The 14,581-nt window shown below is 43.7% G+C and overlaps 1 protein-coding gene across 4 annotated transcripts in view; it reads right to left on the bottom strand.

The window, feature by feature from the left end:
• The window catches only part of LRRK1 (leucine rich repeat kinase 1), a 140,204-nt gene that overhangs the window by 31,397 nt on the left and 94,226 nt on the right, over positions 1-14,581 (bottom strand). For all 4 annotated transcript variants that reach the window (XM_075896928.2, XM_075896927.2, XM_006129198.5 and 1 more), the window contains 5 exons: positions 11,961-12,132; positions 10,199-10,362; positions 8,556-8,695; positions 4,996-5,245; positions 1,551-1,717 (listed from right to left, as the gene is read on the bottom strand). In XM_075896928.2, coding sequence (XP_075753043.1) covers positions 1,551-1,717; positions 4,996-5,245; positions 8,556-8,695; positions 10,199-10,362; positions 11,961-12,132 — 893 coding nt within the window. The remainder of the gene's footprint in view (positions 1-1,550; positions 1,718-4,995; positions 5,246-8,555; positions 8,696-10,198; positions 10,363-11,960; positions 12,133-14,581) is intronic.

Here is a 14,581-nt window from a genome sequence, read left to right as displayed (position 1 = left end):
ATCTCATACATGACTTAGGAGTATAAGACCCACTAAAAGTCAATGGGACTCATGATCCTCCATAAAGTAAGAGCTTTTGAAAATCCTTCCCTATACTCTTCAGAGCAGGGAGTCAGTAATATATAAGCATCACGTTACTATTATAGAAAATAAAAAGGGGAATCGACTTGCCCCTCTGACTACATCTCCAGCACAAGAACTGTGCACAATAACCGTCCTGTGTTAAGGGAAAGCAGAGGCCACTCATGGCTAGGCTGATAGACCTGGTCTGTCCAAAGGGCACATGCCATTAGTGCAGTAGCTGTGATCCTCCATAGCTTACAGAGGCATTTTGTGCTTCCCCTTTAAAGCCAGGAGCGAGCCGAGTGAGGTGCTCTCTTCCTGTCTCCATGGCTTTGAATTAGCCTCCCAAGGGCAATGATGGAAGCCCCAGAACTTGAGATCGAAAACTAAATTGGCCAAAGTGCTGGTAGGCTCACCGTACTAGCCCCCATGGGATTGACTAGACGATCTAACTGACCTTTTCCATGTTTAACTTCTAGGACTCACTATCAGTCCCAGTGAAAGGAGCACCTCAGAGCAGGCCTGGCTTTGAGGATATATAATGACTGAGTTAGTAGGTAGAGGTCCCACGTGAGCCAAGTGCTAGGTGCTGTACAGACTCACGAGAGACAGTCCTGCCCCCAAAAGCTGACAGTCTAAGTAGAAAAGATGCAAGTAGTATCACCAACCCATTTTAAAGGTGGAGAACTGAAGTACAGATTGATCTAATGACGGCCAAGGTCATAGCTGGAAATGGAAGGCAGCTCTCCTGAGTCCTAGCACAGTGCCTTGTTTATAAAACCGTTGCGCTACAGCTGGATGGCTGAGGTTATGAGTCACAAGGAGGATAGATTAGGGAGAGAAGCGAGAGTCTGTCTTCTTCCCCAAACTGAGGCTCTGCTTTGCTAGCACTCCCAGCCCCCTGCTGGCCAGCACGTGAAGGACAGGGAATCCAAATTCAGACTCCAACTGCAGAAGCGCATCATGTGCCAACGACAATTCGCCTGGCTTCTGTACTTCCTTTCTTATGCATGTTTTCATTGGGCATGCCTACACTGTGCAAACCCCTGCAGGGGTACATCTCAGAGCCTAAGTCACCTGACGCAGGCTCACGCTGTGGAGCTAGAAATAGCAGTGTAGGCATTTGGGCTCAGACTGAAGCCCTCTCCCTTCATCACCAGGTTTCAGAGACCAGGCTCTGGCCCGAGCAGGAACGTCTACACTGCTATTACTAGTCTTGTAATGCAAGCTCGGTGACCCTAAGTCAACTCTGAGATCTGCTGCCCCAGGTTTTATAATTGTTTGCTGTGGAGATGTACTCATAAAGGCTTTCTTTAAATACATTAATCTTCTTTCCTTACAAGTTTTGCTGTATATTGGAAAGCTGTATTTAAATAGGTGCTGCCAGCCCTTGGCAGACTGAAGACAATTCAATCATAGCTTATAAGTTCACTGCAGACAGAGCAGATTTAAAGAACATACCCCCACATGCGTACTGTGAACTGTACCTGTTGCCGAATTAGGAGAACTCTTGCATTTCTTAATCTGATATCTCTTCACCGCCACTGGTTTTCCTTGGTATGTTGCCTGATAGATAATGGTTCCACTTCCACCCTGGCCAAGAACATTGCTTTCATTTTCACTGTAGTCTAGTTTACTATTTTCCAGAAACAGTCTGCCAGAAATGTAAAAATAAAAACGCTGAAAGGAACTGTAATTTGTACATTTCATCTGATTCTTTTCACACTTTTTAAAGATTTTCATCTCAATAAAAGGCTGCCACTGAAAAGACGGGACCGCAAAAGTCATTTTGTTGTCTTTAGATATTTTACAGGCCCGTACATATGGCATGTTTCTCACAAGGAAGAGCGATGTGGGCAAACCTGAAAAATGGGGTGTTCACTAAGACAAACATTTCTCATTGCCAGCCAACAAGATCCCGAAAGCCGGTAAGGTGCCAAGCTCTGTGTCTAGTCTGATGAGGTAAATCCAGCTGATTTGGACAGTGTATGGTCAATTTTATAGGTTTTTACTTCCTCTGCCTTCCAGCAGGACTGGACGGTGTGCTGAAATCTCATTATGCTAACCAGCCAGCTTTTACCAGGCAGCAATTCATCATTTTCACACCCTCCCTGAGACAGCTTTTACAGCCTCTCTGACATCAAACATTTCCACTTGCCTTGTTGGACTGGTCAAATAAAACTCTAACAAATGACACCCCTGATGAGGGCCCACATGCCACAATGTTGGCAAGTTTATCCAGAATGACCCATTAAAACTACCTGGAGAAAGGAACACCGGCTGTTAAAAAGATTTATTTGAAATCACGCAACTCAGTGAAAATGTTAGGAGCTCAGGCAGTAGCTGGATAGAGTCCTCAGAGCTCTGCCCATGCCCAGTAGAAAGATCTGAGTCATACAGACAGCATGAGCCTTAAAGGGCACAGGACTGCTATTTAAGTTCCCAGATGTCTTTATGAAGGAACCTCAGACATTTACATGCTAATTAGTAAGAGTGGATTTTTTTACTTCCTAGAGCCCATGGAGTGCCCGTCTTAGATACAGTCACACATACGGGGCCATTTATCAACAGAGCCATGTAAAACATTTGCCCTAGGATCAGGCGAATGATGGCTGTTGATGGGCTTGATGAAAAAGAAGAACTCAGCCTGGTTTCATCGTAAGGGCCAGTATGAACATTTCAATGGCTGGTTAGAGGTTTCACGTCAAATCCAGGTGAAACTTCATGACTCTGAATCTTTTTGCATTAAGTATGTGTGTTCACTGGTGCCTGTGAGCTGCATGAAAGCAGATGTTCCACATTACGAGCAACAGACCTTAGTTAAATGGAACTCATCAGTTTAATCAAAGCATGGGAATAAAAATGTCTGCTTCTCCCTTAAATCTGTTCCTAGATTCTGACTCCTCCCCTTCCCCCTAAAGCATATAACAGCCTCGAGGAAGACATCCAGGGTCACATATGCCAGACTGGACACAAAAAGGCCTCCTAACTTTCTTCATAAGTTGAAATATTAACAATCTTCCAGGTCCTCCTTGTGCCTCATAGGTCAGAGCATCTCAACCACAATATTGTTAATGAAATGAGTTCCTGTGAGTGAGTCAGGAGCTCAGCTCCTTTACAGGAGACACCCAGAAAAATAAACACTGCATCTGACAGCATGTGGAAACCTAAATTAGTTCATTCTGGAGAGGGCCTCAAAAATCAAAATGAAACAGGTTCCTCCAAGCTTTCCACTGATTCTGTGGAAGGTTATGGCAAGCCCTCCTTTTCTTGTATGTGCTTTGGTACACAATGCATCAAATATTGGTTACAAATTCATATGGAACTTGGAATGGCCTTTGAGTTAAAAGGAAGGCCTGTCTGACAGGGAGACAGAGATGCATTTACAGAAAATCATCCCCCATATGGAATGCTTATCTAATCCCTAACTTAGCCCTGCAAAACTTTTTGATCCAACCTCATGCTCTCCTGGTGACTTCCCCGACAAGCTTGGGAGATAAACCTGCCTACCCTCTAATCCTTTGGGAGATTTTCTTTCCTGTCTTCAATGCCCCAACACAAGAAGTGAGTACGAATGGGATAGGGTCTCGTTTGGAGAGGGTGAAAAGCATGAGGAAAAGGGTAAAGTTTTAGACTCGTGGTTGGGTAAAAACAGCAGAGGAATTGGGAAGCAGCAATAAAGCAAAAACCAACAGATATATATGAAGGAGATAAAGGCCTGAACTACCAAGTAGTTCAGATTCATGTAAGGGCATGAGGGAAAAAAACTGTGCCACTGGTACTTTTCTTTTTTTAAAGCATCGGTTCTCCCAGTCTCATTCATTATTAGGTTTGTAAAATGCATTAGTAATTGAGAATAGGCTCCATTAATTAGAGGATTAACGTTTTCCTGAAGAAAGGGAAACGTAGGATAGATTTGGGGGGACCAAGGTCTAGGATTTTGGTCTCTGTATAAACTTCAGGAAAAATCATCATTTCCTACAGCAGATTTGAGTTGATGCCCACTTTCTGCTGGGTCAAATATGCTTTCGATAGCAAAAAATGCTTTAATTTTCTCAAGGAAGGAAACTGTGCTATCCAAGCCAATTACAGGGTACAGGAATCAATCCTTCTAGAGAAGTAGTTAAATAGTTTCTGTCAGGGACAGCACGGCCTTTTAGAGAGTACAGGACTTCTTGCAAAAAAGAAAAAGTCTCTCTGATTTTCAGCCAAAGCCCCTGAATCTGCTGCTGGTGCTACATGTTTTATATCATCCCACAAGAGCAAACTGCAACTTAAGCAAGTGTCACCAGTAATTGATCACTGGTAACAGTCAGAAGTAATTCACTGTACACAGGCCATGTAAGGGCTAGTGGCTGAAATTAACTCATTTCAGTAACCCACTCCTGGCTTCCAAATTAAAACCTTGGCTCTGAACAAATCTGAACTGGGGGAAGTTTGAATCCAAGTTTGAACATTGTAGCTAATCCCCAAATCAAAACATGCCCAAATAATATGGATATTCAAATGCAGATTTGAATGGGCATTTTGCAGCACCTTATATTGTTAGTGCACTATTAAAAATCTCCCATTTTATACATAACAAGGACCCTGAAAAAGTCATATTGCACCAAGCCCTGGGTCAGAACACATCATCAGGGAAAGCAGAGACCAGGATCACTTTTCAAAAGTGACTTTCACATCATTCCACAGGAATCTCAGGAGACATTATAAGGGGATGAGTCAGATACTGAGAGTGCACAGTGACTGCGTAAGCAGATGTAATGACTATATAGGCAGATGCAGACTAGGATACAATGACATGGCTGGGAGTCATGGGTAGATGAATTTGTCTCCACATCCAGGGTCGAGACCTTTGGTAGAAGTGAGCTGCAAGAAATGCAAACTGAATTATTCATAGAAGTCCAATCAATGACTGCCAAGTAACATTACCTGGCTGGAAAATCTGTCATGAAGAGCTCTGGGACCAGCTCTTGTAGAGAAACTGGGATATTAGGGTGACGAGGACATGTGATATAATCCTGTTCTATAGCAGTCAGAACACAATCCTCCATGTTGAAGTACTGCTCATCTTCCACTTTGTCAGGCAGCTCTTTCTCCTGTGTTCTAGAACTTGCACAGATGTGGCACGGGACATACTGTTCCATTAGCAACGTCCCATCGCTCTCCGTGGCAGTCAGTGCTAAAAACCATAAAATAACGACAGACATTGAACAGCAGTGTCGAGTGCGTTCCAATGTACACCTCTTCTGCATGAAATCAGTGCTTGAGAAGTCCCAGGCACTCACGTAATCCCTCATGTGACCCCCACACTTTCCAAAATGGTGATAGTGGCTCCTCTGTTTATCAGCTGTGATAAAAAAGTATCGATTTGACAAATACACAAAGGCAGCAAGGGCAGGGTTGGATGGTTACATACTCCAGACTGTTGAGATAACTCAATCGGCCTGGCAGTTTCCAATTTGGGTATCAGAATTAAGTAACATGCAGGGTGTGCATTCAGCACTATAGAAACTTAAGAGTTTGTGGATAAGAAAAGCCATTTTATGAAACAGTTCACTGTGGCTTTAATTAGCTGCACTTCAGAAAGATGGGAGCCCACTGCGATGAATAGAAAAGCACAAGAAACAAGTCTGTCCCTTTAAAGCAGAGAGGAAGAGAAAATTACCAGAGCTCCTCCCTCCTCCTGATTCCTCTTTTGCCAAAACCAAGCAGACAAGGAATAGGAGACACAACTCCAAGGGGTTATGGACTACAGTCTAAGACCACAGTGGTTCAGGACACAAATTAGCAATCAGCATTACCCAAAAGAGCCACAGTCATGTGAATTCATTATTTCTTTTACTATAGTACTATATATTCCCACTGAAATAGGATGACAGGCAAATTTTTTAGTGTATCTATATAATTATCACAGCAAAATGACTGATCAAAAATTATTATTTTCTCATCTGCAATTGGTTAATAACATAGTAAAAGCATCCTGACTGGTTAATAATTAACCCACACAGTGTTTTAAAATGATGTGCCTCAACGAGCTGCAGCGGATACATTAAAGAACCACTTATGGATCACTATTAGGCTGCGCCCCCTACTCGCTACACTTGCCAACCCTACCCTTGGCTGGGGAGGGCCTAGGGCTGAAGCCGCCCCAACTCTCCCTCCTTCCCCTGGCTACCAGGGAGGAAATGGCCCTGGCTTTCTCAACCCTCCTCCCCCTCCGGTCCGCCCTGGTTCTCTCTTGCCATTCTTCCCCCTCTCGGCCTGCCCTGGCTCTTTCTTGCCCCTCATCCCACCCCTGGCCTGCTCCAACTTTTTTTTGCCTCCTCCTTCTGCCTGGACACTGGGGAGGGCCTGGTGCTGAGGCCACCCTGGCCCCAGCTCCTACCCCCTGCTGGTGGGTAGGGTTGGGCCACCGGCTCTCCTGCCGACCTAAGAGTCTGAGGGGGCTGAGGTGTAGGGTCTTGGCCGAGGGGATACAGGGAGGGAGGATGTCTTGAGGCTCATAGCTTCCACCCCAAGGGGAGAGGCTGCATGGCTCCAGGGCAGTGTGACTCGCAGCTTCCGCCCTGCCCCAGAGCACAGCGGAAGGGGACTGGGGTAACATGCCGCCCTAGCTTCACCTTACCATGGGAGGGGATGCATTCATACCCTTCACATCCTCCCTGCATACAGGCCTGGAAAGGCTGCAGCTGGTGGAGCTGAAGATGAAGAGGCCGGTCAGCAGGGAAGCCTGCCAGCAGAGAGGCTGTTTCTGGGTGGGAAACATTTTCTGGGATTGGAGTTGGGGGCACGGCGATGCAGAGTGACATCATCTATTGTCCCACAGGAAAAGTTTATATATACAGGCAGTCCCCGGGTTACATGGATCCGACTTACATCGGATCCTTACTTACAAACGGGGTGAGGCAACCCCGCACTAGCTGCGTCCCCACAGCAGACCAGGGAGACGCGAAGCTAGTGTCCCCACCAGCAGACCAGGAAGACGCGGAGCGGCTTTTCTCAGCAGACACCTCAGCTTGAGAACAAAGGACTGAGGGAAGTGAGGTGTGGGAGAATAAAACTGAGCTCTGGAGAAATGTTTGGCTAGAGTTTCCCCTACAATATGTACCAGTTCTGACTTACATACAAATTCAACTTAAGAAAAAAACCTACAGTCCCTATCTTGTACGTAACCCGGGGACTGCCTGTATATATGTACAGAGAGAGAGAGAGAGAGAGACAACCCTGAGGCCCAGTCTACACTGGCAGAGAAAATCGATGTAAGATTTGCAATTCCAGCTTCAACAATTACATTGCTGGAGTTGACATACTTCATTTGGTTTTTCTGGGGCTGCCCCACAGAGGGAGGTCTTTACTATCAAATACAGGAAGGTCGACTGCTGCAGCGTCGGTCTCCATGGCAGTGAAGACAAGCCCTCAGTCCAAATATTGGCATTCTATGGCAGATTCTAGCTGAACTGGAAATCAGAGAATTCTTGTATGAATGGTAGCCAGGCCCCTCCATCTGCGTGTGCAGGATTCCCAAGCAATCAGTGAAAGAAGGTTCCCCCCTCAACACGCATTGTCATTGTTTTAGGATGCTAATTGATTTCTGGTTCCTATGGTCCCGAAGCCATCAGTCTGAAAAGGAATGATAAGAATTCCTCCTTGCTAGAGACACAGGACAGGGACACTAAACACATGTATTATAAGTTTTTTGAAACGGGATGGGTTATTTGGCCTGTCTTTTTACCCCAGTGGTCCACTGGCTGGTATCCTCCCCTTGCACCAATCTTGCTAATCATCATGTCATGTCTGAATACGCTTCTTTGGGATCATCATGCTGCTCAAGCTTTAGTCATTAAAAAAAAAAAGGCACTCCAAACTCAAGACTTATTTTTTTGACCAAGTTCTCAGATCAATACATGCCAACACTTACGTCTATGCAGCACATTGTGACCTGGAATACAGCATGTCATTTTTTCAATCAATATCTATTTGTGGATTACAAACATGGAAACAGCAGGCCTGATTCTGATTTCTCTTACAGTGTAAACCAGGAGTAACTCCATTAAAGTCAAGAATTACACTGGTATAAAACTAGCAAAAGGAACTCAGACATAGTGATTTAACTTACCTAAGCAGTATAGACCTGACGCTGCTTCCACTGCATTGAATGGAGGACCTAGTCACTGACTCCTGCAAAAGTAGGTTTGGGCCCTGTTTGTTGCACCATAACATCTAATTTATGCATGCTTTTAAGGTGTTGAGAGATTGCACCTTTTGGATACGATGCTCAAACCATGTGGTGTCACTAAAGATTTGTATTGCATTGAATCTGCTGCTGCTCTAGATTGCAAAATCCATGGAGCAGGCACCTAATCTGTGGGGTTTTAAGCCCTCTTCATCTATTGCCTACCATTGTGCACACAGACAGCATCATTATGGAATAATTTCCAAAAAAAGAGTGTAGAGATGTAACAATGTACAGAATGCTACCAGTTTCTTACCTGGAAACCATTGATCTATCAAGGAGTTGACATGATCTGTGATGAAAGCCATTGCTGAAAAATCTCTCATTTCTGACTGGCAAATGATTTTAATTCCACCACTTTTTTTCTTTTTCCAGTTCACATCAGAAGATTCCACACTATGTCATGGAGAGCAGGAAACACCCAGATAAGACATTTGCAAAGCATGAATGTTAACAGTTTTCCTTTAGCAAAATCACTGATAAGCAGAGCGACAAAAAAACACATGTAATTAATCTCCAAATGGAATCGACCACCCAGAAGAACTGAGAGAACATTTGTGTACAAAAATAAGCAAAAGATGGGTGCTTCAAAGTAAGTGGAGATTATGTTGGAATCAATAAAGAAAGTGCTTGCTAAAGAGCTACAAGTCTTAAAAACCAACACTAAAACTCTAAGGCCTGATCTACCCTACAGCAGAAGGTCAACTTAAGATATGCAACTCCAGCCAGATAAATTACGTAGCTGGAGTCGACGTATCTTAAGTCATGTTTCCACATAGCAGGAGGTCAATGGGAGCCAACGCTCTTTTTTACTCCTCATGAGGAGCAGGAGAACGGGCACAGTCGGGGGTGGTCTCTGAGTTCGATTTAGCACGTCTTCACTAGATCTGCTAAATCAGACTCTGGAAGATTGACCGTGGCAGTGTCTATCTTCCACGTAGTGTAGACATGGCCTAAGGGACACACTTTCAAAGGATCTTAAACATGCTTACAAAATATATTCATTTGCAAAAAACCTCTGGTATTTGTGCACAGAAATGGGCTCTTGTGCAAACTGTCCAATGTCCAGTGGTTAGGTAGTACTCAAGACTGTGGGAGATTGGGTTTAAGTTCCCGAGTTCTGGCACAGACCCCCTATGTGATCTTAGGAAAGTCACCTAGGCCAGATTCTCAAGAGATATTTAGACACCTAACTCCCATTAATTTCACAGGAGTGAAAGATCCCTTTGAAGATCTGGGCATTAGCCTTTCTGTATCTCAGGTGCCCATCTGTAAGATGGAAACAGCACTTCCCTACCTCCAAGGGCTGCTGTGAAGATAAATACATTAAGATCACGATGCAACAGTAACGAAGGTGACTGAGGTAAGGAGGAAAAGGCTGTATGACAAAATTCATTGGCCGCTAATCTATCCTGGTGAGTGAAACGGTGTCCACATCCCCAATACCCAGAATCTTGGCCACTGCATCTGTGTAAGGAAAAATCCAATTGTTTTGCTTCACCCACTGGAAGGCTTTGCACTGGCCTAGGTACAGCACATCTCATGTGTCCCCTTCTGCAAGCAAAGCCATAGTAGGACAGAAGGACAAAAGAAAGCTCTCTGTACAGGTGTGAACTGCAGCCATATAGCAGAGAGTTTTAAGAGCACTGTACATAGATCAATTCATCCAAACACCTGTTTGCATGTGAAAATGCAACATTTTCTACAGGCAAACAGTTCTTCTCCAAATGTTACTTTGTGTTTTTGGATGTCTTTATATTTGTAGCCACAACAATATCTGCAAGAAAGAATATGTGAGACATTCATAACTTGCAAACAAAGTCTGGCCCATGCCTGCTGAGCTTTGTTTTTATCAGCTGAAGAAACACGCACACACAAACACAGACACATACAGATTACCTGAGGTAGCCGCCATCAAAGGTAACAAACAGGCCTTCCTGCCAGTAGACAGTATGAGTTCTCTTGACTCGGAACGTGCTGCAGCGGTTTCTTTGGGTGCCTGTAAAGCTGTAGAGGGTCATGTTTTTGTTCCTGCTCTTGGTATTCTTCTTGTTCTCAAACAGCTGAAATGACACAATAATTCAACACCGAGGCAAGACGCCTCAGACAGGGATTCCCTAAATCAAGCAAACAGAGCAACCCCATCTTTTTCTGACCATCTTGGATATTTTCCACTTTTTAAAATTACAGTATCCATGACTTGTCAAAGAGTTTGTATGGGGATGAAAATAAACAGAATCACGAGAACGTCAGTAGCAAAACAAGAATCCCAGATCACATTCAGCAGAACGGCCTCAAGCCAGTGAACATGGTTCATTCTACTGCCCTTGTACACATTCATTAAAATTAATGTTATATCTCCAAATACAATAAGAATAAACCCATTTACTGGCTGAGCAAACCATTATCTCCCCCCCACCGTGCACTGAGCTAGTAAATCCATCTGCATCAATATTTGGGAAGCTATTTCAATGGGTGGAAAATGACTTTTCTCTATGCTATTTAAGAATAGTATGTCGAGAATTCAACATGATTATCACTGAGAGGCCTACTCATCTGGGACTTGAACCTATGCCCAGGTAAGACAATGAAATCCTTCCCATTAATAGCAGTGGGTACTGGACATGGTCCTTAGTGAGGTGCTCAAGATTTATTTCCTGCCCAGTGGGATACAATCAGAAATGCTAGGACAGATCTTTACATTAGTCATAAAAGTAATAACCTGTAAGAATAGACATTTCTAACCTTTTGAGAGGCTTTGGAAGTGGAGCATCTGCAAACATGACGCTAACACCTTTTCTTTAGGGGGCCCATAGCATTCCACAGAGCTGATACAAGTTAACTGGGCAATTCTAAGAGCTGGCAGGGTAGAGGTCATGGGCAGTTATAATGGTTTCCTATGGAGTTGCCAGGGTGTCACTGGAGAGATGCTGCAGCATTAACTCATGCCACCAATGACATTGCAACCATGTAAACACTATTTTTATGATCAGGCTCATCACTTTTGCAGCCCTGTCTGGGACTCTTGCTCACACAAGTAAATAAATTGAAGACAAAGGTCTCAATACACCAGTATCAAATGAGAGCAGGTTCTGGCTCAAATCCGTTCGACTTCTTCCAGGGTAGGGGCAGGACTTAAATTCACAGCCCCAGGCTCTAGAGGCTGATGCCTTATCCTGCCTACCTTCAACTGATGCCAGTGCCAGCCCCAGAAAAGCTTGTGGTGGTTGCCCAGCTGTTCCCAGGGCAGGTGAGAGCCTCTGGAGCCTAGAGTTGTGGGTTTGAGTCCCAGCTGCTCCTGGAGTGGTTGGGCAGCCATCACCAGCTTCCTGGGATGGAGCCGGTATCAGCTGGAGGAAGGGAGAATAAGATATCAGCTGCAGATAGGGAGGTGAAGTAGCTCCCAGTGGCTTAAGGGATAAGTCATTAGCCTCTGTGAGCCTAGGGTTGTGGGCATGAGTCCCACCCTTGCTGCTGCCACCCTTGTAGCAGGGCAGGGTCTCAGGAACAGGACTGCCAGGTCACTGCTATTAAAGTCAATGACATTTCTTGCATGACTACAGCAAACAGAATGCAAATGTACTCCCAATGGTATTGATGTTTTTATTAAATGGCACCTTTAATTGTTTTCACATTTCATTTTGTGACTACAGCCACATACCTGGAGATCCATTTCTGCCAGACTAATTAGCATCCGAGCGATGAACCTTTGCCAAAAACCAACCGGGACAAAACTCATCTTGAAAACTCTTTGGACAGTGTTTGTGGACTGGTGGCATAGGCCATGGATATCTAATGCTGGTTTGGCTGGAAGGAGATGAGGTAGGAGGTAGCTGAAACAAATCAAACGTGACAGTTCAAATCTTCAGCTACACCTTTACAACAGCAAATACCTTGTACTGTGTAATAATGCAGGTTCTTTCTTCGCACAGCATGTTAATAGCACAGCCTACTGTCTATAAAAAACTTGGTGATATCATAGCAATATATGAAGAAGGGACATAGAGCTGCTTTGAGAACTGTGCTTAATGCATGGTATGGAAATCAGAAAGTGAAGAACAGGCATTGTACACAAATCAGTAATGTTTAGTGGACAGGATAAAATCAATATAAAGTGGAGAATATTTGAATAAACAAAAATTAACTGCATACAAATATGACAGTCACGGGAATGATACTTGGTTTCCATTACATTTTGACGTAACTTTTGCATGCATTTAGGCTAACACATATGACACTGCTCTCCTGAGAGCAAAGAATTACAGCTCCAACCCTGTAGGAATCTTTGAACATAAAAATATAGAGGCAGGTTGTTTACTATGGCTGAGCTTCACTCAGCATAGATACGAGGTATCAGAGTCAATAGCTACAACTCCCTACCTGTGGGAGTTAGGCCGTGTTGCCCCTCTCCACCTCATGCAATTGTGCAGCCTAAGCATTGGGCCAGGTCTACACTAGACCCGGGAAGTCAGGTTAAGGTACATAACTCCAGATATGTAAAGAACCTAGTTGGAGTCGACGTACCTTAAGCCAAGCTTGGCACCATCTTCACAGTGGAAAGCTGATGGGAGCAAACGCTCCTGTCAGCTTCCCTTACTCCTCGTGACTGAGAGGAAAACTGGTGCCAACCAGAAGCACCTTCAGCATTTGATTTAGTGAGTCTTAACTAGACCCCCTAAATCGAATGCCAGAAGATTGATCTCCGGCACATAAGTATGGACATGGCCTTAGTCTAGTTTACCACAGTAGTGTATAGTCCCTGAAGGATTGTAATGCAGCTGAGGATGGGCTGATTAAGTTCTATCCTCCACATAACCCAGGCAAACTCCTTTCCTCCCTCAATATGCCACGTGTTGAGGTAGGGGATGAGAGCAGCAGGTACAGCAGCCAGCACTGACAGCTGAGAAAACCTTTCTCTGGGGGCATTCTTAACTGGCCAGTTATGACTGGCATCCAGCTACTCCATGCCATGAAAACCACAGGAAAGGGCTTGGTTGTTTTTGAGAATCAGATCCAAACCAGAGACATAGTAATACAGAAAAGTTTTTGTTTCCATAAAGCTACTGTTAATTTGTTATGCAAGGACAACTGATTTGTCCTATTGCATGGTATTTAAGAAGCTAGTATACAAACACTCTCCTTTTAAAAAGCAAAACAAGAGGTTGTTGATCTTGAAGAGAAAACCATGCACAGGTTATTATTTAGGTAAATTACAATTTTCAATTATTGCTCTAGCAAGGGTCTTGAAAGAAACAAATGGTGTGCAATGTCCTTGAAAACAGGTCTCTGGTTTTTGATACTTGCTAATAATATATTTCAAACCAGACACATACCACTACAACAAATATATTAACGGACATACATTTTAAAGGACTCTCAGCTCAGCCTCAACTTTTGTACTTAGTCAACTGTATGTGCAAAATTATGCACATGAATGACAAGATTTGATGAGAGTTAGACAACAAAATACATGATTTGTAGTCATAATCAAGCAGCTAAGCAGTTAGTTAAATTCTATCAATGGAGCACTGTGCAAGTTCTTTTTATTCTTTGAATGTGGGAGCAAAATTATGGGTTTACCGGGAGAAGATTCTTCTAAAAATGTAGCTCCACAGGGTTAATGAACAAATAGATGAATGACTCAACCAAGCCAGCAAGGTGTCAGTGGCAAACGTGGGAACACAACAAAGTAATCTTGTGTCAAAGTCCCACACTCTGGTCACTAGATCACAATTCTTCTTTTGTACTTAAAGCCACAGAGCATGCCTACACAGAAGCGTTATTTCAGAATATCTGTCGTTATTCCGAAATAACAAAGAGCACGTCTACATAGGGAGCCATTATTTCAAAATAACGATGACATGGAGGACTTCTTACTCCGACTCCTGTAACCCTCATTTCACAAGGGGTAAGAGAAGTCAAAGGAAGAATGTTCTTCCTTCGGCTTCCCACTGTGTAGAGAGTGCCAAAAGCCACAGTGAGCTATTCTGACTTCAGCTACACAATTGACATTGGTGAAGTCGCGTAGCTTAATTTGACTTTTGCCCTGCTGTGTAGATGTGCCCATAGTGTCCTGAAAAGGTCACTATTAAAATAATCAGTACAGAAAGCTAGATATCGCCAGACAGCAGCCCATCTTAAGGACATATTTTTGTCTATAATCAATATAATGTATGATAACATTTTATATGACAAGATTAATCATCCTACAAAGCATCTTTGGAATTTAAAATAGTAACCTCGGTTTCTTCAATTTGCAAACTGAAAACTAAAGGTAAGGCT

The sequence above is a fragment of the Pelodiscus sinensis genome, chromosome 14 (assembly GCF_052426305.1).
Source record: "Pelodiscus sinensis isolate ZL-2025 chromosome 14, ASM5242630v1, whole genome shotgun sequence".
In the NCBI taxonomy this organism is placed as follows: domain Eukaryota; kingdom Metazoa; phylum Chordata; order Testudines; family Trionychidae; genus Pelodiscus; species Pelodiscus sinensis.
This window is presented reverse-complemented; position numbering and strand designations above follow the sequence as displayed.